This window comes from Echeneis naucrates, chromosome 22 (genome assembly GCF_900963305.1).
Source record: "Echeneis naucrates chromosome 22, fEcheNa1.1, whole genome shotgun sequence".
In the NCBI taxonomy this organism is placed as follows: Eukaryota; Metazoa; Chordata; class Actinopteri; order Carangiformes; family Echeneidae; genus Echeneis; species Echeneis naucrates.
Genome location: NC_042532.1, coordinates 12,472,086 through 12,499,619, shown reverse-complemented (window position 1 = coordinate 12,499,619; position 27,534 = coordinate 12,472,086). Strand labels below are relative to the sequence as shown.

The 27,534-nt window shown below is 42.3% G+C and overlaps 2 protein-coding genes across 6 annotated transcripts; one reads left to right on the top strand and one right to left on the bottom strand.

Annotated features, from left to right (window-relative positions):
• The first annotated feature begins 1,520 nt into the window (after window positions 1-1,520).
• On the top strand, window positions 1,521-17,077 carry slc35f4 (solute carrier family 35 member F4). 3 transcript variants are annotated; one of them, XM_029493461.1, is made up of 7 exons: window positions 1,521-1,885; window positions 13,301-13,601; window positions 14,329-14,548; window positions 14,635-14,760; window positions 14,862-15,054; window positions 15,732-15,821; window positions 16,384-17,077. In XM_029493461.1, exons 1-7 carry the CDS (start codon window positions 1,657-1,659, stop codon window positions 16,623-16,625), a joined length of 1,401 nt encoding a protein of 466 aa, XP_029349321.1. In that variant the 5' UTR covers window positions 1,521-1,656; the 3' UTR covers window positions 16,626-17,077. The 3 variants fall into 3 exon arrangements, with proteins under 3 accessions (XP_029349321.1, XP_029349322.1, XP_029349323.1); XM_029493462.1 differs by lacking the exon at window positions 1,521-1,885 and adding an exon at window positions 9,929-10,031; XM_029493463.1 differs by lacking the exon at window positions 1,521-1,885 and having other exon boundaries at window positions 13,328-13,455.
• ap5m1 (adaptor related protein complex 5 subunit mu 1) lies at window positions 16,643-27,510 on the bottom strand. 3 transcript variants are annotated; one of them, XR_003840350.1, is made up of 9 exons: window positions 27,324-27,510; window positions 26,520-27,180; window positions 26,191-26,418; window positions 25,961-26,100; window positions 25,238-25,323; window positions 25,025-25,137; window positions 24,737-24,833; window positions 24,503-24,649; window positions 16,643-16,730 (listed from the first exon to the last, which is right to left on the bottom strand). XR_003840350.1 is itself a non-coding variant. In XM_029493460.1 (8 exons), exons 1-8 carry the CDS (start codon window positions 27,389-27,391, stop codon window positions 24,567-24,569), a joined length of 1,476 nt encoding a protein of 491 aa, XP_029349320.1. In that variant the 5' UTR covers window positions 27,392-27,510; the 3' UTR covers window positions 22,335-24,566. The 3 variants fall into 3 exon arrangements, 1 of the variants encoding a protein (XP_029349320.1); XR_003840351.1 differs by lacking the exon at window positions 16,643-16,730 and adding an exon at window positions 22,335-24,240; XM_029493460.1 differs by lacking the exon at window positions 16,643-16,730 and having other exon boundaries at window positions 22,335-24,649.
• Window positions 27,511-27,534: the final 24 nt, after the last annotated feature.

Genomic DNA, 27,534 nt, shown 5'->3' with positions numbered 1-27,534 from the left:
TAAGAACTGGAAGAAAACTTTCTTTGGACCGCATGGTCTTGTAAAAGAGAGTCCAATAATAAATTAGCAATTCTCAAAAGGCGTGGAGAAACTTTGTGGGCTTTGGCATTTCATTGTTGTCCCAAAGCTGTCCCTGAACTGAATGTGTGAGATAAGTGCTTTGGAGCACAAACAAACTGAAACAAAAGAACACGAGGTGGAGATTGGTTTAGTAAGTAAGGGAGGGGGAGGATGCACTTCTGGCATCCAAGGGCATCATAAACCCCAGCATGTGTCTGCACAACAATGCCAACAGGGGCGCGAATTCTTCACACGCTGGGAATCAATTTAACACAGCGAGTGGAGGACTTGGAAAGAGGCGTATCAGGGAGACACTGCAATACTGCATCTTGTGTTATTGGATTTGGAACCCAGTTCTCTGATTTCTTTTTCTTTTTTTTTTAGCACATCAACTGCAATCTGGGTGATCCAGTCAAAGGGAGCTTTGCCGAGCCAGCACAAGAACCTGCGGCCAGCTGCGGGAAAGAGATTGTTCTGGGTTTTACCTAAAAAAAATAAATAAATAAACCTTCATATGATTATAAGTGCTTGAAAATAATAATACCAAAAAAAAAAAAAAAAAAGTTTTTTCAGTATGCCATATGGAAACGTATATATAAACTTCATCATCTGTAAGTTATTTTAGATGAATGAAAAGGGTGAACATGCTGGAAACATGAGTAACACTGGCCGACATTCAAATGTAGAGGGCAGTCAACAGCTGTGAAGCGGTGCATGACACGAAAACCTGTGTTTCTCAAAGAGCACATACATATTTTATCGTGAACAACAAATGGAAGCATCAGAGAGCAGTTCAACATTAGTCCACAGATACCAGAGCGAGCGATGAATGGAAGCTGAAAATACTGTCATAAAAAGGCCTCTTGTTACTGGACTATTTTTGTGCAGGGTTAAATGGAAGCTTCTTGTCTAATCTCTGCAGATAGTCCGTTGGATTTGATCTTCCTCATCCTCAGAATAGCCACTGATATACAGGATTTATTTTGTACAGCCTGATCATCTTTCATTGATTGTGAACTAAAATTAAAGTAGCCTACCTGAGAGAGAAGCTTATTTTAGATGAAGGGAGCTCACATCAAAAAGAATCAAATATCAAGATCCAAAGGACACTTTAAAGTCAAAGGATCTGTGAGGGTTTTACATTATTATAGTAAAACACTGTGGTGCAATAATAATAAAAAAAAAAAAAAAAAACACCACAAACACCACTCAGGGTGAAAAAAAGAAAAGAAAAATATCACAGTGGCTCATTTTTTGAACAGCCACAGAAAGATGAATTCCCTGAACCTTCCAGAGATGCAGTGCATGATGTCAGTGGGCTCTAATGACTGTACTTTAGCCTAATTGCACCAATTATTTCTCCGTCTAATTGAGCTCCCACAGACAGCGTGTGTTAGTGTCGACACGCCCCCTAGTGTCTGCTGGAGGGGGACAACCTTCCTCTGCGTCCGGGAGCATCACTGAAGGAATGTGAATGTGGATGTGGATGTGGATGTCCGCCTCCTGCCTGCTGATTGCCCTCCTCCCCCTCCTGGGCCCCTCGCATGGTGGCGATCTGGTGGCTTCTCATCGCCGCCCCGGCTCGGACCTGAAACGATGAGCACCGAGAGTGTTTTGGAGAGCGGAGAGCAGCCGTGCATCCGGCTGGAGCCCCTGAAGAACACGCACTTGCCCGGCAAAGCGACGCCGGCCGGCGGCAGCCGCGGCGTCTTCTCGGAGCCCGGCGGCCCCCAAGTGACGGCCAACGGGGTGCACGACATAGAGGACCGGATCCTCCGGATCACCGGCTACTACGGCTACAAACCGGGTTACTCCAGTCACAGAAGTGAGTGAAACACAAAAATCTAACTGGACTGCTCAGCAGTGGCTGCGGCAGCTTTACGCGTTTCTCAGACAGGTGTCAGTTAAAGACTGTGCTGAAGAAGGGTGTTTTTGAAGGGATTCTGTCCTGATGAGGAAATGCAGACAATGTTACAGTAATGCGGGGCACTGCTGTGCGGGAGAAGAACGCACTTTGCAAATTAGTTTTCATTTTTCATTTTAATTAAGCCATAAAATCCGCTATTGTAAACTGGACTAACCGGGTTTTAATTATGGCTGTTATGGAGCAGCATGATGTCAATCACTGCCCTTATCAGCTGGAGGTTGGGGATTGCAGTCAGTGGCCTATCCATCTCAGTGAGAGAGGATACTAATACAAATCCAATCCTATCAAACAATGCAATTACATGGGAAAGTGTCATGCACAAATTATGCAGCAATTTTCAAATTCAATTTCAGAGTAAACTGTTTAAACTGCGGTCTAATGTTGTCCGTATCAAACAGCCACATTGGGGGAACTCTGCAAACAGTGTTTTACATGGCAGCCTGATGCTGGATTCCTAATGATTTTAATGAAAACAATCAGTCTCCCAGTTGACATATAAAGCAGCTCCTCGCCTGACGTATGTCAACCCTGCCAGCTATTTCCTTAGGTGCTTCTACCCATTCAGCTTCTCTGCAATTGTCATTTGTGAATGTACTTCTGATTAGTAGAGCAATACTGTACCTATAATGAGGCTAATGCAGGGACACTGGCTGGGATTGGGCAGGAGTGCTGATGATGCACTTCATATAAAAGGTGATATTTAAAATGTTGCCTTCCACTTTTTTACAGTGCGGCCGGTGCCAGTGGGATTATAACAGAGAAAAAGCGCAGCCATTGCAAAGCGTTGCTGTAATAAAACAAGGTGTGTGGAGCAGGATTTCAGACGGTGCTGTAGGGAGGCCAGAGACTCATCTCTGTTACACATTAAGATCATACATTAAATGGTTTCATTCTGGGCGGGAAGGAACTAGTTCTTTTCTTGAGCTGATTCCCCCAAATGTAAACTGTGAATATCAGTATGTAACCATCTTGTCTTTCACCTGCTAATACACTTCACCCCGCCTGAATGTGACTTCTCATACACACTCCTTAACGTCTCCCTCTGGCTGTTACATAAAAGCCAAACTGCAAAGCTGTGATTTAGAAATACATGAAGAGGAGAACACTGCTCTCCTAATATTATGACATCCCTGCCCAAATCTCTGACTGAGCCTTGGAAATCTCAATGGAAATGAGTGCGCATGCAGATAAGGCCTCATTCAATCAGGAACAGTTCCAGCTGTGGCTCAGTTAGATGAGATGAGAGCACCTTAGAGGATCTTTATGATTGAGACAGAGGGAAAGGAAATGAGTCTGTCTCTTATTAACTGTCTCCTGTTTATTAGAACTGACAGGTGCAGCAGATCCACCATGAATCCAATCACTCTCCGTTTGAGAATATATCATCGTGTCCCGATGAAGCGGTTGAATCCTAATCCTAACCCTCTCCTGAACTAACAACTGAATAACAAGGGTGGACCAAATTTGAAAATTTAAATAGATTTAACAACTTTTGACACAGCAACTCTTACATGCCAGGCAAGAAAATAACTTTAAAACGTAACACCAATGTTGTCTTCACTACTTGGTGAAATATTGAAGAAAAAAGAAAACAAGTTTCAAGTAATCCCTGACTAGTGTTTCGAAAAAAGAAAAAAAACTCAAATGGCTTCATTTTGCCCACGCCTGAATGATCAACACATACCATTAAAACAGGCAGGTAAGACGGACGTGCCAAAACTCCACGTTTCAGCTTCTCTGAGGCAGAGATTTGCTGCATTTAATTGCCATATACCACAGTAAACAGAGTACGTTTGGGTTGTTTCCCAGGCAAAGCAGGACTACATCCTCGAGCTGTTGTACGTTATAACAAGCATCTGACTAATCTGTGTTGAAAAACATTGTTAATCTCAGTCCTGTTTTCCAATAGACAGGCCTCCATCTGTCTCATGTTGTAGCGTGCTGTATACTTTGGGATGAGAGGAGGATAGATACTTGTGATGTTATTTCATGTCTAAGGAGCAGCTGTGGATTGTAAAAACACCCATATGAAGCCCATAAAACCTACTGCGTCTGCCAGCAAAGAAGTTATTTGATTCGAACGACATTTCGAATTTCCCAGATAAAATCTACTATCTGTTGCCTCGTGTTTCTCCATCTATCCACGGAGTAGTTTTCTGCCAGAGTCAACAGCTACTTCACATACTGTTGCATATGCTGTCAGCTTGAAGTGCCAATGGCATGCCAGCCATCCTATTAAACATGTCTAATTCTTATAAATACAATCTTTAAAAGTCAAATTCTCAATGGCCTCTTGGTGTCTGAAAAGCGTTACATTTATTTTTTCTTTGGTTTACGTCAGAGGTCACCAACTATTTCCTGCTCCAACACACCCGATTCATATGATCAGCTCGTCATCAAGCTCTGCTGAAGTCTTATCAGGAGTCACTCATTTGAATCAGGAAACATCCAGGACCGGATTTCGAGACCTCTGGTTTGCGCTGTTGTAAACTCTGAGCTCTGAATCACGACTGGTCAGTATCATTTTCCATAAAGGGTGACAAAGACAAAGGAGCATGTAAATGGAGGAGAAGGCTCGTCCTGCCAAGCCTACGGGGTAATGATATATTTAGTAAGATTCCATTGCCAATTTGTCATTATTGCCTCTTGCCATCTGCGTTCAATAAGAAGATGCCTCTGAGGGGGATTATGATCTACATTTGGTGACTGGGCATAACATGTAATACGTACTCTATGTTTTGATGTAATAGTGTACCTGTACTGATAACACAAGAGGGTAATAGCCATTTTAGTTTTGCATATTTCCAATTGCACTTCTTCATGGAGATAATAGCACACTTTCATGGCTGCGCGAACAATTGAAATTGACTTTAACTCAGAAAGAAGAGCAGCCTATTGTTACAGCAGCTGTTTTGGCCCCTGTGAGAGTGGACAGCAACGATGAGTCCAGTAAAACCTGCCTGAACACCTGCTGTGTTTTGAATTGGTAAAAAAATCTGCAGTTCTGGCATGCTCCTCGCTGTAGTAGTAGTTGCAGTGCACGGCACGCAATGACAGGTGGGCTACTTAGTAGTGGTGTTCTCACTGAGCCCTGCGTCTGTGCTGTTCCCTACTGGCATCACAGCAACACAACAGCTCACCCAGGCACTCAGGAAAAATGTGATGCATGTAACACAGTGTGTTTTATGTGCATTTCACTCTGCAGAAAAAATGTAGAGTGGCACACAGAGAAGCGACAAATGCATTTGAATCCAGTCGCTCTCGCACTGACAGGTACATCTTCCACTTTTGAAAGCCCTGCGTAGTCAGTGTTAGCAGCAAGTGAATTTTGACTTTCTCTTCTTCAAGGTCAAACATTCAGTGTGAGTGTGCACTTTTTTTGGACTCTCCTGTTCCCATGCCTGTTCACTCTGCGCTATTTATAACCAACCCACTATCGAATGGGATATGAGATTCGCCTGAATGACTCTCAGGCACTCCTGGGATTGAGCAGAATCATGTTGCAAATGATGGATACAATATTTCTCCACGTGAGTTACAGAACATCCCATGTCCCAGTACTGTTGGTCATGGATTGTAGTGGTATATTTTAGCAGGCTGCTGCAATTTGCCTCATGGTTGAGAGTTTCTGTGAGTAAAAAGTGACATTACATAAGATCACGACATGTGTAAGGTATGAGTACACTAGCAATCTTATCAGCAACCTCATATTGCCCTCTTGTGGTGTGTTAATCTAACAACAACGATAAAGTGACCTTCCAAGCCTACAGACACACACGCAGTCTCACGCTCACAGCCAAAAGTAGCATTAGCTTATTGTACAGTTGGACAACGGGACACTACATAATGTTGTTCCAGTTCAGTGCAATGAAAAATGCTCATATTATTGTGTTCAGACACATCCGGGGGAGAGGTAAAGTGTCATCTCTGTCTTGCTTTGAGATGAGTGTTCCTGAAAGTTTCATCGTTCACACAAACAAATGTGTGTGACAGGAATTACGTTTGTTGTCATAAAGATTGAACTCAAAACTGTCATTTGATGAACCCTCAACTAATTGAAAAACTGACTGAATGACTGAACTGTTAATTGCTAATTTGTTAAAAATCTTGCACCTGTATCATGAAAGAGCTACTCCATGAGTCATTGTATCATGTTGTGTTGCAGATGAGCCTAAGGATTAAAATTTTATGGGAATCAAGGAGATGTTTTTGATCAGACTGCTATGAAGGGACACAGGTGGTGGCAGATAGTATTGTAGCTGAATCACACTGGTTGGTCTCTGGGCAAATAATGAAGCTACACAGTGTTGGGAGTTACGGTCTGAGGTCCTGAAAAAGAAACACAACAGCTATTGGTGTTTTGATCCTGGGACGAGGTAATCCAGGCTAGTCCAGTCCAGTCCAGTTCCAATAATGTCCTTTTCACTGGGGATGACCTACAGGCAGCCCCATGAATAGTTTTCATCACAACTGCTTTCTACAAGAGAAATAGGTGGACTGCAAATTGTATTCTCAATAAACATCACCCTGCTTGTGCTCCGTTTGTTCACCACTAGGTGTCCTCATCTTCCAATTTTCCGACTACTTTGAGTTGGGTCTATGAGTTGAAGGAGTCCACTGAATGGAAACGCATCAAATAGCCAGAACTTCATTCAGAGGGAGTCCTGTCCCTTTTTGGTTCCGCCTCAATCAGCATCCTTCAACCCTTTTCTTTGCTCCTGCTCGTTGTCGAGATGTGACGTGACAAACACAAAGAACCGTGTACCATACACTGAGGAGCATGTGTTAATCTAAATGACAAAAGAACATGAATGGGTTTAGAGCATCAGTGTGCACAGGGGACCCGCTGTTGCTATGGTGGTAAAGAGCGAGGATGCTGTACCATTTTTGTGCTTTGATCTGTGATGCAACCGCACCATTGTGTTATATACACTCAGTTTCCAGTTTATTAGGTACACCAAGCAAGGTTATACAGTGTCAATGTGTGTGGTTTGTGTTCAAACCCTTTAAAGAGGTGTTGGTAAATTATTTTGGAGCTGCCCTTGATGGTGTGACTGGATTCTAATGTATCATGCGGATGTGTACAGTTCTTTGTCTGGGATACGATGTGTTGGCGTGTAAATAAAGGACAGAAAGGGTTATTGAAAATGAGGGCTAAATACTTGCCACCTTTGTTCAGGTTTTAATCAGAACAACAGAAAAGAAAACATGAAAGTGATTCAATGAGCTGGCACTGAACTGCTGTTTTGAAGCTAAAGTTAGACAACATGAACAGTGCAGAAACCCGACAGAGAGAAATAATATTTTCAACAGTTCTTGGGCTAATATTTTACAAGTGGGTGCCCGTATCAACCATGCTCCAGGTACTTCTCTTAATCTGATAGTGATTAGCATCCTGGGCTCTGCTGACTGGGCTGTTTCCCTGTCCCCTCCCTGTCTAGCTGTTGGCTCCACTCATCAGCAGGGCTATTTTTAAATTTAACCCTCCTTGCCTCAGGGGATCCATACCCCCAGATCATCCCCTGCTTACACCTGATCAAACATGATGCTCAGCCACGCTTGCTTCACACACCTAACGCACAAACATTTTAAGTAAGGCTGAACCTCACGACATCACTTAATGCATTAGCTTTACTGCTGCACTCATTCTGTCACGCTGACTGGACAAGTACATGCTGCCATGGGATGGTCCATAAAAGAATCACAACAGGGTGTTTCTGCCTTTTCAAGGTGTCACATCAATGTTGAATTTTGTATTCAAACAAATTAATTCTCAGGGTCTTATTGGGATGTGGCTCTGCATTTTCCCACTCTAACAATCAACTACTTAGAGCTGTGCTGTTTTCGTCTCTCTCGCTCAGCCTGAACAAATATTCTGATCTGCTATTCTTTCTATAGAAGTGCCAGATCTTTGGCTGATGAGCGCTGGAGAGTAGACAGGCATTCGGTGGGGGTGGGGGGATGCGCTTAGCGGGATACTGATCTAATGACAGAAATCCTGGTGCAAACATGACTACACAACAGAACTGATTTAGGGTTTCTTTAACCCAAGCAAATCAGCATTGCTCTTACTGTATTACATGTTTACATTGAGTGATTTCTCTTTCTCAGGTCATATATAGTGCAACTGCTCCTGACTTGGCTTATATTGATTTTACTTGTGAGAGGGTGAACACTGCATAGCATAGGTTATATTAAGATTGTATTACAGGCAGCGAGGCCTTGTGTGTCTGACCGCATACACCAGACACTGAAATGTCATTGATGTGAAGGCCTAAGCAACTTTTAGAGCCATTAAATCTTTATGTAGATAAACCACAGCTGGAGATAGAATGAGGAGAGGGCTTTCCTTGAGATGGAAACTCCTGACCACAGTCGTGAGGCTGACTCACAAGGCCGGACTGACACTCCTGAGATTCACATTGGCTGCTGAAGGTTTCTCATCACTGTGTAACAATGGGGGGGGGGGGTTCTTTTCACTTTTATCAAATTAGCAACATTACTATAAATATTTTATGTAAAAATAAACCAGAGTTAATTTCTTACATGCATATCTTTTACATCTATATATAATTGGTGGAATTTTATTATTACAGCAATAATAAGAGAGACAGAAAAGAGCAGAGAGCCCAGGCTTGATTCAAGTCTGCAAAGGAGAGCATGTGAACAACAGAAACTGGATGATGGACCAATGGAAGAAATGTCATTTATATGGTTTTATGAGTTGCACTTTCATTTACATCATGTGGGTGGTCAGTGTGTATGAAATTGCAGAGCAGCAGGACGCGCTATGGGTATAAGCAAAGCTAGTGGAGGTAGTGTGATGCTGTAAATTGTAAATCATGTGGATGTTACATTGACATGTACAACATAAATATTGTTGCAGATAAAGTATCAAACTGCATGGCAATGGTCTCTTTCAGCAGGATAATATGGCATCATCTGCATAGTATATTATAGTGGAGGTGTGCAGAAATGCAGCTGTGTGGTGAGTATTATGTGGGTAGAAAAGGCTCTTTGGCCTCCTTAGAATTCCTAAAAGCACCATCATTACCTCAGTGTATAAGAGAATTATCATCTATGAGGTCTTCATCTATTTGTATGCAGTGTGGGTGCAATAGTTTTTGTCTTTTTCAGAGCCAAATTGATTAATATTGCAGTGGTGAAGCCAACAGTAGAGAACTCTACTAATAATCTGACTCTCAAGGAGCAGTGAAGAGCAGGAGATGTGCCAAGGGGAGAGAAAGAGTCACTGCAGGACAGAAATAAAGAGAAGAAAGAGTGTGATGAGGAGGGAAGGAAGGAGAAGAGCCAGTTAGGTAGAAAGGGGAGGGGAGAGGATGGAGGGAAGAAGGGGGCAGCAGCTAACGCAGCATAATTAGCCAGGGCTGCTTGGTTACCCTCCAAACAAAGCTGCTGATTTGTGGAGTAAAAGAAGAGGAGGGGTAAAGCTAGTGAGACAGACAGAAAAGTGGAGGAGGAGGATAGAGAAAGAGAGAGAGAGAGAGAGAGAGAGATGAGGGGAGTGATTGCGCCATGCCACACACACTTGAAGCTCAGTCTCCCTTGGAGACGGTGGCAGCGCTGGATCACGGCATGACAGTGAAACAGTAGAGTCGCCCCTTCACTGCACTTTCAGTGAGCTTTCTCCACTGAGCTGTGTCACTATCAGACAGAGAGATCACCAGTGACAGTGGCAGCTCTGGGCTGGAGAGCAACGCAAGGTCAGGACTGGAGTACTGGAAGAAGACAGAAGACTTGACAGTGATCGGGGAGGAGGGGGGCAATCAAGAGCGTGAAGACGAAGCGGAGGAGTGAAGAGTTCGAGGATGCACAGAGCTAGCAGGAGGTGCTGCTGAGCGTGCAGCAGCCCAGACACATTCACATTCTCACACACATACACGTCCCAAGAAGGACAGTGTGTTGTGCCCCCAGTGGAGGATGAAGAAGCACTCAGCCCGAGTGGCTCCTCTCAGCTCGTACAGCACTCAGGTCCTGACCTGCCCCATCTCTGAAGGTAAACTCAAAGGACCAGGGAGGCCCAGCACAACTTTTATACTAAACTGTGTGCTTGTATATCGGTGCATTTTAGCATAAGCTGAATTTTTGGCAGCGTTAGGTCAAATAGGTGAACTAAAGTTATAGAGTACTTCGACTTTTATGGACAGCATTTACAACTGACAACACTGTTTCCATGTGACGGGGGGGCGGGGGCTAAGGTATTTGTGGCAATGTCATTTAGTGCACATGTATTCCCAGATATATTAGCCTGATGTGACCGTTTGCCTCTCAAATCTGTGTGTGTTGCATTGACTCTCAAATCATAAATGGAAATCAAAGAAAATCAGACCAGCTATTGACTTGCACTCTTTTCACCAAGGCCTTCTGGCAGCTTTTCATCAGGACAGTGCAAAAAAAAAAAAAAAAAAAAAGAAGCATTTGTGTCATTTCAGATTCCTACTGAAGAGCTGCAACGTTTTGACAGGAAATTGCAGCAGGAGCATATGTTTGGTTGTTTCTTGCTGCCCTGTGTGGCCCATTACTGACGTTTCAAAAAACAAACAGGCCCAACTCAGCTTCTTTCACATCTGTCTGCCTGTGCGAAATACTTCCCCTTACTCCCACACTGCCGCCCCGCCGCTTTTTACTTTTGTAACACTGATTAGAGAGACTCTTTCATCAGTATCATCAGAAACATTCCTCATCATCTGACCTAATTTAGATAAAGGCTTTATGCTGTTTGACCTGTAGTCAGTCTGCCTCACACTGCAGGACGTGACTGGAAGGCTCCATCCATCAGTGTCACTGGCAAGCAGCATCAGTGATGAGGATGAAACGGAGTGAAATATGAGGTTCGAGCAGCACACTGCGTCACACAGAGAGGGTAAACAATGTTAATGGGCGCCAGTACTGAATGATACCTCGCTGCACTGTGATTTTGGAAATGAAATGGGATAGTATTAATATTTTTCAATACACTGACTAGCTACTGAATCAATTGAATCATTGAATATTCAAATTCAAAACGGTAATGAATTGCATTTGTTTGTATCCTAGTTCATAGTGATTGATTGATTGATTAAATTGATTTTAACTGAGGTGGAAAGCAGCTTGTCTTTTAAATTTAGGCACATACTAACGAAATAGTATATGTGGACAGTCTATCACTGAACATTTATTTATTGTTAAACATGATGCTATCAGGGTTCAACTACTCAACCTTTGGAATATGAATATATCCCATCTTATATAATTTTAGATAAAAGAAATGTCCCTGGGCTGCAACTTTTACATTAACTTTATTTGTCAGAGGAAACAGTTTCTTATGAGATAGAATGATTGCTTTCCTCAGACAGGGGAATAGTTCAGTTATAACATCACTGTCTCTTGGCACCTGATCAGTCTGTAGTTTGCTGCAGAAGAGCCAGTATCCAACACTAAATGCTTCAGGTTTCGTCAGTGCAGGGAAACACAAACCGTCTCAGTTGGTAGAAGAGGAAAAAGAAGATGTAAAGACAAAAATAATAAAAGAGCAGCCTCTCTCTTTTAGTGACATCAGCCTTACAGTTAGAAACCACCAAGATCATTAGGTTGATTAAGAATCCTTGCCGTGACATAATGTAATTAGACAGAATCCCTTGATGATCCTGTAGAAACAAATCTGTCTCTGTGTTAAACGTTTTGCTTTCCCAGTAAACTACAGCTTTGCCACTGGCAGCATCCTATCTGAGGTTTTTCACATTTTTGAGGTGTTTGGTGATAGTCTGTATACTATTTGGTCTGTTGCAGTCATCATCAGTAAAGATTTTCAATGCTACATAGATTGAAATTGCACATTTGCCTCTTCTTTAAGTGATTAGTGGGAGGTGGAAATTTTAGCTTTGCAGTGTGAACAGGCTCAAGACCAGTAATGCGCTGACACGATGGTGGAAACTAATTACATTTACTCAAGTACTCCACTGAAGTGCATTTTGAAGAAAACTACATGTAACTTTAATATTTTAGTTTCATTTTCAGCTGTAATACACCTATCAGAAAAATTCAGTGCTTTTTGCTCTACTGCATTTCCACTGCAGAAAGAAAAAGAAAAGTCCTTAATATTAATTCTGTGTCACAGGAATTCATATTTCTGACGACACTTGACACTTATCTTTTTCATTTTCCCAAGGCCTGGAACCACTAAACAATTTACATAAAACAGTTAATACTGAGACCTTGATCAACAGTAACACTATATATACCATGTATATAAATATATGGTACTTTTATGCTTCAGAATAAATGTGAATAAATGTGAGCTACGACAACATATCAGTCATACAGTATATGCCAAGTTTCTACAGAATGAGCACTTTTACTTTTTTTTTTATTTAGATTGATAGTACTTCTGTTTTAGTTCCATAAGATTTCAGATCCATGATTTGTACTTGTAATGGAGTATTTTTATATTGTGTTTTTAGTCTTTTTACCCGAGTAAAGGCTCCGGCTGTGTCTTCCACCTCTGCACATTGTGACTCTGACCTGTGACTATCACAGTTATGATACACACTTACTGTTTGCTGTCTTCAGACACACACTAGTAGCGCTGACCGTAGCAGGGACGTTAGTTCCAGTGCTTGCAGGGCACTAGTATTTGTAGCCATAGTCAAAATGGTAGGGATTCACGTGCTGAGTTGGCTAAGAGAGCACAGGCTGCAAACACCCGGCACATGTCATCTTTTATTCCTGCCCTAGTGTAAATTGATCACACTGTTGAAAGGTAAAGAACGGATCACAGCTCATCGCAGGAAATGCACACACACACACAGAGCACTACAGATATCCTACTTTTAAGGTCCAAATGCCTTGCAATTCTGCACTGCACTGCGCTGGACCTCCCTAATGTCTGTCCGTCCGTCTATCCATCCATCTTGAAAATAGCAACTGTCAAAACAGAGGCTGCCAAGGTTGACTTGACTCTTGTGGAATGTCATGTAGTTGTATTACCCCCCCGAGCATCTGACTACAACAGCATTTACCGGCAATAAAGTTATTTATGACACTGCTTTGATGCTAACCCAACACATTTTAAACAAAGCTATGCCTCATGCATTAGTGCTTTTAGAACAAGAAATGCACACTGTGCCAGTGATTTCAAAGGGTGATTGATCAATAAATGCTTATGGGCTGGATCCAGCCAGGGAAGTCTTACTATATGCTCCATCATAGTGTATATCCTTGAGTAAGCCTTACTGAATGTTGAGTAGCAAATGCAGAGACTGATGTGCTGAGACACTAAAACACATTTTCTTTTCTCATCATGTCACTCACCAGGAGAAGATGGTTCGGAGTCTCATGCTGAGACGCCAGGCAGCGAGACAAGTGGAGAGAGCCGATCCTACCAGACCTGCACCAATGCAGTCCTAAAGGTGCTGGGTGGTCTGCTGGTGGTGCTGTGTGTGTCGTCCTCTTGGGTGGGCACCACTCAGGTAGTGAAGCTGACCTTCCAGTCATTTTCCTGTCCCTTCCTCATCTCCTGGTTCAGCAGCAACTGGAACATCCTCTTCTTTCCCATCTACTACTCTGGACATGTTTTTACCACACGGGAGAAGCAAACCCCTATACAGAAATTCAGGTAGTTCATCCATAAAATCAAATTTTCACTCATTCACCAAAGAAGAAAAATAAGTACACGAATAAATGGGAATATATTAATATGAATGCTTTGGAATGAAAATGACAAAAGCCTCCTTAAATGGGCATTTACATTCAGGCATGTCAGGAAACTCAGACACCAAAATAAATTCTAATTATCTGGCATTGATCTCCTACCTCTTATCCGTTCCTGGGTCGAAGGGGGATGCTGGAGCCAATCCCAGCTTCACAGGGCAGGGTACACTTTGGACCGGTCTCCAGTGCATCACAGGACCAACACAGACACCGACTCACACACACGCTCAGGCCTACGGGCAATTTAGAGCTACCAATTAACCTAAACATGCATGTCTTTGGACTATGGGAGGAAACCAGAGTACCCTCACAGGCACGGGGAGAACAATCAACCTCCACACAGAAAGGCCCCAGGTCCTGGGGCCAAAGCTACAACTTTCTTATTGTGGGGCAACAGCGCTAACCACTATGCTGTTGTGCTGCCCTCTGACTGCTCTGATTTATTTATATTAAATAGACTCAATTGGAACAAAATAAAGTCAGCTGACTGTTGACAAGAAACCAGGCAGCTAAGCAACCAACATATCCATCCTCAACAGCCTCTTGGTAGCAAAGCCAAAACTGATAAACAAAGATTCCCAGAGGTAAGAGGTTCCATCCTTAACTCTCCTGTGGTGCTTCTCATTAAACAGGGAGTGCAGCAAACTCTTTGGCGAGGATGGGATGACGCTCAAGCTGTTTGTAAAGAGAACAGCACCTTTTTCAATCTTGTGGACACTGACCAACTATCTGTACCTCCTGGCTTTGAAGAAACTGACCGCCACTGACGTCTCTGCACTCTACTGCTGCCACAAGGCCTTCGTCTTTCTCCTGTCCTGGATCGTTCTAAAGGATCGTTTCATGGGTGTTCGGGTCTGTATGAAAAAAGCTACAGTGACCATTATTGTGTTGGACAATTTCTTTGACTTTTAGGAGACACTGTTAATCTCTACCTGCAGATTGTGGCAGCCATAATGGCTATCACAGGCATCGTTATGATGGCCTATGCAGATGGTTTCCATGGTGATTCCTTTGTGGGTGTGGCATTGGCTGTGGGTTCAGCCTCAACATCAGCTCTATATAAGGTCCGACCACCAACTTTATCACCATTTGTGTGATTTTTCTTTGCACTGAATTCAATGACGTGGGTAGTTACTGATATAAATTGACTGTCTACATCATTTAGGTTCTGTTCAAGATGTTCCTGGGCAGTGCCAACCTTGGAGAGGTGGCTCACTTCCTGTCCACCATGGGCATGTTCAACCTCATCTTCATCTCCTGTGTGCCCCTCATCCTTTACTTCACCAGGGTGGAGCACTGGGGCTCTCTGTCCTCACTGCCCTGGGGATACCTGTGTGGATTGGCAGGGCTATGGCTGGGTGAGAGTGCATATACAGCCTGAGGAATTGTGAGGGTCATGATTTCTGTCATGGGTTTCCATGAACACAGCATATGAGCTCATTTTATTGTCGCAACCAACAGTTTTTTTAATTGCTGGTTAAATTAAGTTTTTAAATTAAGTTTTTAGTTTGCAGAGCTCTTAAAAGTATCAAGTTGGCTTTTCTTGTAGTTGGATTCTGAAAATGTTTCCCACCAAAACACGTTTAAGTCTAAACATCTTGAATGAGTTTTCTTCATCATAAAGCAGTTCCTTTGCATTGTTTCTATTTATGTTCAGTTGCTAGTTGCTCTTTGTAGGTAATTGTGTGTTTCTTTAGCACGTTACTGCTACTGCTCACATGTGCATGTCACGAATAAGACATGAAAAAAGACTGATAGCGGGAGAAAACTCCACAAGCTACCCAATAAGGTATCCAAATTGTTTGGTTTGTTAAATATAGGACTATATGTTTAAATAAACAATGTCTATTGTTACCAGATTTTTTGTTCAATATAATAGATCCACATTTATTGCTTTCAACTTCATCCTGTCTGAGGTGTACTACAGTTTCACCCACGGGCAGCCAGCCTACGCTTAAACCCTATAAGAAGAAGACGCATTTTGCCTAATGGAAAGATGGATGGATCTTTTCAACTTCTTTTGTGTCTTTTACAGTGTTCAACATCCTGGTCCATGTTGGTGTGGTGCTGACCTACCCCATTCTCATCTCCATAGGGACGTTGCTCAGTGTGCCAGGAAATGCAGGTAGGGTTCAGTATTGCTTCTAATGCATTGATAATTATCTCTCGATGATTATGGTAGAGATTAAAACGAGAGAAACATGTGGTAAAGGAATATGTTTGCTACGCACGATGTGGTTTTGTATTGAGAGGTCAGCACTAAGACAAACAGATTACGCAGCAAGCCTGCCTCTCTCATCCTGGAAACCCAATCATCGGTGCGCTTCAACAGACCCTGCAACTATTCTCTCGCTCAGGGAGGATCAGGTTGCCAAGGCGACACTAAATGCCTGCAGACGAGTTCTTTTTCTTTAACTACAATGGACTATGTGAAGGACGGTGGGTTATGCCAACTTGTCCCAGGGCACCAGACCGCAAAAACACAAGCAGATGAAGTGGATCACTTCTGCTGATTATAAGCCGCATTTGCTGCGCTCATCCCGCACAGCCACAGTGTCCTGTGGTTTATCTTACTTTATGTAATTAATCTCAAATTGTTTTTGTTTCTCCTCTGCCTTCCCCACAATCTCCCCCTGTCCTGCTCTCTGGCTCCCTCTCTTGTTCCCGTCGATGCTCACCTGCTGTAGCCGTGGATGTTTTAAAGCATGAGGTGATCTTCAGCATGGTGCGCCTGGCAGCCACCTGCATCATCTGTCTGGGCTTCCTGCTGCTGCTGCTGCCGGAGGAGTGGGACTCAGTTACGCTGCGTTTCCTGGCCACCATTGCAGACAAGAAGTCAGAGGAACACGGTGAGGATCTCACAGAGTCCAGCGTCCACACTCGAAGCCGCAGTCGGGCAAATGGAACCGTCTCCATTCCCATGGCGTGACATTGTTGAACTCTGTTAGTCGTACAGCGCTGGAGCCCTGTCTGCTCATGTACCTCCATTGCCCACCTGGGAGGTGTGGCGGGATGTCCAGTCCACATGGACTCACTATCAGGAAGACAGAAAGTATTGTCTTGAACTTTTAAACTGCACTCTGGAGGTGTATCTATGTCTGTCATTTCACAACATGAGAAGTAGAGAGGGCATTTATGGATTTTACTAAAACTGAAAGGGTGGAAAGTGTTATTTACTTTCTTGAACTACTTGCCACGCTCAGTCCTAATACTTGCACGCACCCGAACCAAGACCTCCCCTGACCTGCTCTGCAGACTGTATTCTGTGAATATAAATATTGGCAGGGCCAGTTTGGCTCAATCTTATATGTATTTATGATATTTATTTAGAGCTCAATCAATAAGAATCTTCATTTGAAATCTTATTGAATAGTATTATATACAAGAATGGCAAATGTACTATGCGTAATGTACAGGCTCTTTTGGTTTTATAATAAAATACTTGAAAACCCTCGTTCACTAAATATTTTGACCTTAAAGTGGCTAAATTCAGGCTGTGATGGCTATTAAAAAAAACAAACAAACAATAAAACTGACCATGTGTCCTTAAACGTATACAAGCCAAATTATTATTGTTAGCACCGTACCTGGATCATGGGCAAGTGTTTTTAGCAGAACTAAGTGGCGTGACTCATACTGTAGGCTATTAGTAATCTGTAAAGTGTATTGCATTGATTTTGCAGTGATGACTTTGCAGAATTCATCTCACTAGAATATATTAGAACGTGCTTTTCTGTGCTGCACTTAGCTTCCACTGATACACACACAGCAAGCTGAAAATGATTGAGAATAATTGTTTAGACTGTAATTTATCGTCTTTCACAGAAAGACAGAATCTGTGGTAATTAGGCGCGCCTATCTCTCAGGCAATAAAGAAAAAGCCCATGGGAACTGTTTTTCCTACAGAGCACAATACTGTGATAGGCAGTTGTTGAAATGATTCTCTGGTGTCACATAATATGGTGGCAAATTGAATTGTTAGTCCAAATATGACAATGGAGACGATGACTGTCAGTAGGATGCTCACTCAGGCATTTCTCTGTCACACACATGGATTCCCAAGTCTGCCCACTGTGCCTCCACAGATGCTGGAGTAGGCTACACTCTGTGAGGTGAGACCTCTAATGAAGTATTCGCTGAGTGGCATTTTCAGCCTAAGGGTTGCAGTGGCATTTTAATAGAATAAAATAAAGTACATGAACCCTGGTATCTGTAATGTTCAGAGTTTCATCTCCATGTTGGTCATTGCTGCGATGGGCCTGCAACCTGGTCCAGGTTGTACCCCGCCCTTGCTCCAGACACAAGGTAGGACTGATTCCAGCCCTCCCAACACTCTGATAAGTGGGTGAAAATGAAATGATTGCTGGTTCTTAACACCCAGCTGGATACTGATGAGATGTTAATCAGAGGAGGTTTTTAAAATTACTGCCTTAGCCACAACAACCAAATTTAGAACACAATCTTAGATAGTTAATGGAAAAAAATAAAAGCTGAAATTGTCAAGGTTTGCAAAGCGCTACAACGAAGTCTGGTCACAGGTTAATGAAAATCTGCATCATTTGCAAATGAGGGCCCTGCAAACAGCACTTCGAAAAAGTCTACAGCCATGTTAGCAAAACGATCAGGCCGCAGTAAGCCACTGCAGGGCTTTGTGCTAAGCGCTAACATCAGCATGACACAGTAACCTGCTCACTGTGACATTAATAACATGCTGATGTCTGGCACGTTGTGTACAGCCAGCCACTTTACTTTAGCATGGTAGCATTTTTACACTTGCTAATTTTCAAGGGAGCATAATGTTAGTTTTGCATGTATTTATTCATAAATGGGGTAAAATTTTATTCTGATGAGCATCTCAAACCTGTGGTGGTGGTAAAGGGAAATTAATGGATCAGTCATCATTTGAACATCATGAATGTCAGTAAAGATTTTCACAGCTATCCCTCGAATAATTCGTATATCAAGGCCAAAATATAAAGTAGCCTTGTTTGATTAATCACTAAATCACTTGTACAGAAGAACAGAGGTTACATTTTTAAGGCAATCAGTGGGGATATAATGAATGTATACAGAGGTGGCTCATAAAAGTAACGCCTGACATGCAAGCCAGTAAGATTGATCTTTTTAACAGCTTTTGTCTTCCCCCTGAGGATTTCTGAGCACCAGTAGAGTCAAATTTGTCACTCAAGTAATAATTTCCTAAAGAACCTGTCTCTTCAGCATCCCTCTGGGCATTCCAATAGGAGAGGGGATGCAGGAAAATGAAATGACGGGGTCTCTCAAGCATTAGCTTATGAGTTGCAAAGTAACCTAAAGGGAAGGTTGCCATAGAAACCTTGCTCATTATAATGAGAAATTGAAATATGAAGGAAGGCATGGCGTACACGTAAACCCTGTTAAACACAACCAAAAGTGTTTATTTCATTTGTGCTTTGGCAGGAGACAGAGGCGCTTCAGGATAAACTAAGTTTGTCTTGAAATTGGAGCCACCTGAACTGATATTCTGTAACTGGACTTACAAAACCTTTCTACATTTTCTTACTAGAATAGGTCAGCGCAAGTGGACGTTCTATCACAGACCTTCTATTTGAGTGATGAGAGATGACTGAAAAGGTGAGCTTATTAATGAATGAATGCCCAATTTGAGGAAAGGTGCACTTTTTTTTTTCCTATTACAACTGAGGAAGAGCTAGTAGATTTTAGCGGGCCTTTGGCGCAGAAAACAGGGCTATGGGCTCCAAAGGTTCCAGACCCAGGATGCATAAAGTAACCCCATATAATAGACCTCAAGAAGAGAAGGAACAGCTCAAATCACAATGGACACTCCCTGGTCTGCCAGTCAGCCTTGAGCAGCCATCAGGCTCCTCGGGACAGAAGAGGACAACTTCCCCTCCACAGAAACAGGAAATCATTCTGTCCTCTAATTCAGGTTTGTTTGTCTCTAATTTTTCAGAACCCTTCAGACAAATGAAGTTATCATTCTTAAACCATCATCCTGTGTTGTGACACTTGTACGCTGTGTTGTAAAAACCACGCTTTGTCGGCCTGCAACTAAAGCAAAGCAAGGATTGCCTAGCGGTGGATTATTTTGTATGTCAAGCCCTTCTTGATGCTTAATTTATTTAGTAAGTTTCTTATTCCTTCATTGATGTGCTGGGACTCTGGTAGACATAATTTTGCATTATTGTTTCTAACTGGTTGTGATTTTTTCCCGGGCATCCCATCATATTCTTTCCTCAGGCACTGCAACAACTGACCCTTTAAATTGGCCACATTGGTAACAAGAAAAAATTCCCTGCTGACTGTCCTACCATCTCCATCTTTGCACTTTTTTTTTTTTTTTTTTTTAAGCCAATAATGAATTTTGATGTTTGTTGTAGGACAGCGCCTGCACAGATGGGGGTGTCCACCAGTTTTTTACAACCTGCCAAACAGGAACCGTTGGCACTGAATGATTCAGGTAAAGCATCAGCACAATTTACAGAAGAGATTAAGTGCATCTATAACATCAATAATTCAGGTAATACATTTTTACTCTGTAGGAAAATGCAAGTATGCAGCTTCAGAGAGAGAGAAAGAGAGAGGAAGAGTATAGATGAAAAGAGAAAGAAGAAGAGAGAGGGAAGCAGCTGTGAATGTGGGCTCCTTCTGTCCCAGTGGATCTGATTAAAGTGCCGGTGGAGTGGAAAGTAGGGTGGGCTACAGCCATGACTTACCCTCGATGGGATCTATTTTCAGGGAACAGGGAACAGAAAAGGCGCCTCTATTAGAAACACTCCCACAGACACAAAGAAAAGTTGAATGTTGATTCCTCCAGATCACTTCTGTCTGCAGGGCGTGCTGTTTACTATATTAATGTTTACTGGAGTACAAATCAAGTTAAGTTTGCCCTGTAATTTAATGGTAGAACACTTTACTGAACATTTCAATGAGTGCATTTGACAGCTGTAATAGGTGGTCTGATCCATTCAGGAAATGCATCAATGCATAAATTGGACTGCGCGAAGAAGCGAGAGTACCAAGCAACAATGTCTACTAATTCTATGGACTTTTTTTTTAAGTTTTCCTTTGTCTTAACATTGGCTGACTTTACATCATCACCAAAACCTGCCGCTGCAATAATTATTAGTTTTTGTTTTTTCTGTCATTATTAATACTACTCCTCTTGCTCTCTTTGTCATTTTAACTTACTGCAGATATTTACTGATGGACTTTTAGTAGTATCATTAATTCTCGTAACATCAGTACACTTGCTTGTATTCCACTGTCCCCCCCGCTCTCTCTCAACCCAACTGGTTCTGTCTGGCGTTTCTGCCTCTTTGCCTCTTAAAGGAAGTTTTTCCTTGCCACTGTTGCCAAGTGCTTGTTCATGGTGGGATTTGTTGGCTTCGTTTAAACAATTCTATATAGAGTTTCACTTATGCCTGCACTGTATGTAAAGTGCCTTGAAGTAACTTTGTTATGACTTGGCACTATATAAATAAATCTGGTTTTGATTTGATTTCCAGAGATGATTTCTGGGGGCCCAGGCAGCTCTGACTCAACAGGCTCAACAGGAGGTCTGCCTCCAACAAGTCAGAGAACAAAGACGACTTAATGTTGTCTCCATAGTTAATGGTTAGAATATAAATGTTTTAACAACCAGGACAGAGTCTAACTGAATATGGACTACTGATTAACTACTAATAGCCTACTGATTTCAAACAGTACGTGCTACAAATACAGAGGGGACGTGCAGACTTGCAAGAAGACCAACAAAAGTCTGTTAGGATGAGACTGCAAGAGAAAGCCTGGCTGATACCGGCCTTCTAGAGTCATGGCATCTGCTCCTGTGCAAAGAAGCAGATGTAATAAAGAGTGATCAACCTCAAGGATCCAAAAACAGACATGAAGGACTAACTGGTCAGCAATCTGGGGACTGTTTTTAGACAAAACGGTATAAGGGCAGAGACGAGAAGCCTTTTGGTTATTTATTTCCTATTCTATATTTAGAATAAGAATCAAATAGTTTACTATTGCACCCCCCAGAAAAAAATTCAGGCTCAGGATTTTTTCTTACTTTAAGCCCTGGTTTATATAAGATAGGGGAAAAATACAGAGAGATAGTTGGATGTGGCCTGAGTCTACCAAACACTGCCGTGGAGGGCGGTTAAGGTAAGCTGGAGTAAGAGCATGTTTGCATCTAATAATCTGGATCCGACTAGTGCTTGAACATTAGATCATATAATATAAATTAGTAATGGCTGTTGTATACCATAATTTTACTAGAGCTAAAACTTAAGGCAAAAAAAAAAAAAAAAAAAAAAAAAAAAAATAGTCAAACTCTAACCATAACCCCTTCTAACTAACCACTGCCTTGGGAGTTTTTGCTGAATTTGCTGTAACACATTACACTGTTAGAAATAAATACGGTCAGTGGGTCGGATGTTTGGAAGTGCCATCAGATAACCTTGTGTATATTATGTTCAGGACATTTTTCCTGCATGACTGAGTTTGTGGCGCCCTCTACGGCCAAAAGGGACACACTGAAGAGAGAAAACTTGCTTCTTCTTCTTACAATACTGATAGGAAACAAAATAAACTTTAAATCAGTTCAAAGAGATGTAAATCATTGAACTTTACGGGTTCTTTTATTTTATTGGATATTTATAGAATGACAAAAGGCTCCTCCAGCACATGGAGGTTCCCCCTCAACACGGCTGTTAAATGATTAGACTGAAAACAGCAAACTGCTAATTGCACCATTATTCTTCAAGTGTTCTCCCCAAGGTTGGCTCTTAGATAACATAGGGCAGCTGAGAGGAGTTGGACCCCAACCAAACACCTGAGGCCACACCAGATGACACCATGCCTTATCCTCAGACATGGTGCATTGTATGAACATTTCTAGAATCACATCACACAACAGTGAGCTGGAAAAAAAATTAAATGTGCAAAAATGATCTGGCGATGGTTGAGTGGCATTATTTCCATCCAAAAATGTGCACTGGACAGTATTTAAGAGATCTGAACAGTCTAAGATGATCCATATTGTGCTCTACCACTGGGTGTCATTAATGGGCTGAGGGACACAGTGACGTGAGCTCAGTTATGTTGTATTTGATAGCGTACTAAACGTGTTTTTATTGTTATTGTTATGGAATATCTTTTGGCATGAAAGATGATTTTGAGGACAAACAACTTTTTCTCATCATGTATTCATCTAACTTAAAACAATGTACACCACTGTTTTACTTGCACAAATGTATTTGATCATTTTTCTGTTAATTCCTTTTATGTCTTTTGTGTGTAATGTTTCATATAAGATTAAACAATGAATGAATGAATAGGTTAGTTGAATTGATTCTGAAAAGCACAGAGGTCTGAGCTGAAGTCACTGGAGCAGAGCGGCACATTAAAACAAGTCCATCTACTTAACAAGCCACTCAGCCACAGAGCGAAGTCTGCCAGTGAGAGGCTGGTGACTTCAGAATTCAGGAGCCAGACTGACCACATGTTGGGATACTGAAGAGATTTAGAGTGGCCCAACTCCTCAAAAAAAAAAAAAAATTCTCCTTTTCCAGTTCGCTAGCCACACACACTGGGCCTTAAAGCCAAATCATCGTGGAGGGGGAGAGCAGAGAGGTCTTGGTGTCTGCCACTCTGTGCTGCTACATAAAAAGAAGGTGAAGGATGCCGTGTGAGCAATTGATTCCAATTGACAGAGGATTGGTCATGGTCAGCCTTTTGAGTGGAAATCCACGTGAGAATGTAGCATTTGGACCAGCAAGGGGCACAAGAGGCCAACAGAAGACAATGAGGGCACTCAGAGGAGTCTGGCTGCTTAGGGGATTGTGGCGTACAATCTTCTCCGATTTAACCCTTTGCCTGCCTGCTATCCTTTCAACTTAATACACTGAGGCGGAGGGTATGTGGCAGAAATGGAACACAGTTAGCAAGTATCTCATTATTATTTGTGTAAAATAATGCTAAACTATAGAAACGTTGATGAAAGGTTTAATGTATTTCTTCAAATTCCTGCAATATAATTAAATAAACATGAATAAAGGTCTACCCTGACATTTATGATATGGCAAAATTAAAATCAAGTAGTTCCAAGTTTTACATTAATTGAGGTAAAGCACCTCTAAAACTTTAAGAGGCAACCTAGCCATTAGTGTCCCTGTGACTTTTTTACCAATTAGACAGGTCCCACTAGCTGAATGGCACAGGCTGCTTTTAAAGACTCAGAAGTCCAGGGGTTTAGTGCTCAATCAGAGTCTGGTTGGAGAGGCTGTGTGTTTGAACTACCCACTAGTTGACAGGGCAGGGATGGGGTCAAAAGAGGCGGGGTGAGTGATTGGTCTGGGTAAGGACTCCAGCCAGCTCTAAAAGAGGAGCCTTTTGTAGCCAAAAAAACTGGCCAGAGCAGCCTGGCCTTTCACAGCCCAGCCGCCCGCTCCTCCAGGCCCACAGCAGCTGATGACAAGGTCCCAGCTGCTAATTATCCGGCTGATGGAGAGTCACTGAAGTGCAACTGTCAGAGCGAAGGGTGGCCCTTGTGTCTGCAATGGGATAAATTTGAGGGAGGGTGAAGGCTGGGGAATGAAATAATTTGGACTGCAGGGGCAGAAAGCAAGTAGCTGTCCATTAACAAAAATAAGTCAACGCTTTCACAGCACGATCTGCCCTATATGCCTAAATGTCCTTGTATGGATATTAGATAATATGGAAAATCTATAAACTGCATTTCAAATTTATTCAAGTGTGAACACTTTACAAAGAATGTAATGGAGTCACACAATAAGTCTGGATCACTGAATGTACCTCACTGGGCCCTCAGTCCAATTACTATGGACTAAAGCATTGGGCAACTCCATATAGATCCAGCCTAGAGCATCATCTGTCCAGAGGACACTGGAGCCTTGCCTGTTGAATTCCATATGAAGTACTCTTCCGAGTGAAGTTCTCGAGCTGAAAAAACAAGACAGACAGATTTTTTTCCCTCACAGAGAATCCATACATTGCAAAATCATTTTGAAACAAAGAGACTAAACTTACATGTCACAATCCGTGGTTTGGTAGAAGAGTAAACCTGCACTGAATGCTGGTCCACACAACACCCAGACAGTGTCATGTCAGGCACCTTGAAATACAGCTGTGAAGAGAAAAGTGAACAAGAAAATTGTCAAAACTTTAAAACCACAATAGATCCCTCACAGAGTGAGCTTTTGCTGCAACCTGCTGTAGCTGTAAAATAACAAAGTGTCATGAGTCCTAAAATTAGCAGAGTTTTGCGGGCCCATTTTATACTGAAGCAGAATGTTGACCATAATCACATGAACTCACTTTGATGTAAGCTGTAAGATCTGTACAGAGGGGGTCACTAGGTCCAGGCGATGGCCCACAGAAGGTGATCCTGCCTTCCATTGTGACTTCCCGAGATTTAGGGAACTTTTGGCCTGTGTGAGAGTGAGGGGAATGTACTCAGTTTCTTTTTCAAATACACTGCTTCTGTAAAGGTACACTTTTTGCATTCATATCTTAAAGCACATTTCCTACCCAGGGTCCAGACCAGCAGGTTTTTCTCCTTTGAAACATCCATTTGTCCTGAGCTCACCTTTACATCCACAATACCCATCTGATCCCTACACAAGGAAACCACGCTGAAATTACTTAACAATTCTTTCCAGTTCTGACAGTTTTCATAATTAAATTTCATAGATTTACCTACATTCATTTGGTTTTAAATAGTGCAACTGTTTTGCAAAGAAAACTATGCAGTTCAAATGGGGATGCAGGAGCGTTTTGTGTAATATAAAATTTAAAAAATGAAAAAATTAGCAAAAATTCTCAGCAAAAAAACTAAAATAAATTTGATAAATAACTAGTGTTTCTATTACAATTTAATCATGCAGCACTGGAAATATAAAACTATCATTTCTATCATTATACTTTTCATAATTTTCTTCCTGGCTTAGGTAGAACATGTGGACAACAGAATTTAAAGAGATTATTCAACCTAGTTGAATATCAAATTCATGAATTATCCATCTTTTATATCAGCACCTACAATAATTATTTTGAGTCTCTTAAATCAAGTAACCTATAGCAACATATGTATAGTTTATCATACAAGAATGCCTTAACTAATCGAAAATACCTGTATTTCTAATTAGCTAGCAATATCACAACCTAACTTAAAGATGACATGAATAACACCAAAGCACCAAAAGTCTTTGCTCTGACAATAATCACACACGTGAGTTCTCCTGTGCTGTTTACCTGTTAAAGTAGGGCAGATGTGCTTCACAGTACTCAAAGCTATTCTTCACAGTTTCATGAAGTTTGAGCGTTAATGACACACGCAGCTGATTATCTTCCTCCGTCAAGTGATAGGATCCAAGGATAGGGGGAACGGGAACCTGTTGATAATATTGATAAAAATTTACCTAAGATAGTGATCATAATGTGAGGACTGGAAAGTATGCTAGTGGGAGTTGTGAGTCTTCTACCTGAGATGTGTAGCTGCATAGTCGGAAAGGCTCCAGAGGAGGAGAGAAGGGGAACTTATACGGCCCAGAGAAAGCTGAGCCGTCACAGTTATCTATGCTGCTGGCAGTCAGGATACTAGAATCCAGTGAAGTGACGCATGGATGGACCAGGATGTCCTGCAGTGGAGAACCATTTGGTGGCAATGTGAGGGTCACTGTCACATTTGGGAGCACTCCCTCCACTTCACACTATTAAAAGATGGGAAGAAAAATGAGTGGAGTTAAGTAAATGTTAGTAAACAGCAATGTATGTATGATATTACTTACTTTCCTTTTCACTGTGCACTTACTTTACAAGTCACTGTGCCATAAACATCCCAGAGGTCCTGTCTGCTCTGGTTGCCATACTGCATGGAGCGTACTGTTTCTATCAGTGCCACATTCACAACAGCCCGACCGCGGTGGACTCCTGTCTTCCAGGCTGGCTGCTTCTGGTTCCCAGCAGGTGTGGGCACTGTGGGTGTGATGGGTGCCCCCAGTGCTGGTACATCCAGGGGTGTGCCAAGTGGGCAGACCTGCAGGATTACAGAGGGCAGCATTGCCAGGCGAGAGACCAGTCCCTCATTATCAGGCTTACTCCCCGATCCGAGGAGGAAAGTTTGCAGGCCCTCCAGGAATGTGATGCCCTGTGAGATGGAGAGCAAATTAGCCAAGGGTGGTCTTGGCTCAGGGGGGGCATCCACTAAACACAGGCAAGCCAGGATAAGAGGTCCTTGTGAGATGGTCAACACTGGCCAAAGTGCTCCCTTTCCAGGACCATCCACCTGCAGCTCCAAGGCTGGTGATCGATGGCAACGAAGGCAATCGTCTCTTTGAGCCACATAAGACTTGTCTGAGTCTGAAAGGCCCAGCTCAGTGAGCAGGAGCTGCAGCACAGTGCCTTCTTCTGGGACGGCTACATATGAGGAACCTGCCAGGCGCTTTGCACGGTGCTCCACAGTGGAGAACCTCCTGGTGGGAGAGACATAAGACATTAAAATACAACGCAGGCACAAAGTAGAGCAAAAGCCAAGGCTGGTTGTGTGACACCATACCACCACTCCAGTACTCGATATTAAAGTTAGATGTAATCATGTGACGATCAATTCACAAACCTTGAAAAGCGTATCGACGCATGTTCCCCCTTGTCGTGAGAAATAATCCACAAAGCACGGAAGCTCATTTGTCCATCTGCAGATAAATCCTCAAACTAAGAAAAATTCTGACTCACAATCTGCTAAAAAAATAAATAAAATAAAATATTGTCGTGCATTTGCGTGAATTACGATAATGCTGCGAACTTCCTGCTGTTGTTTCACGTGACAG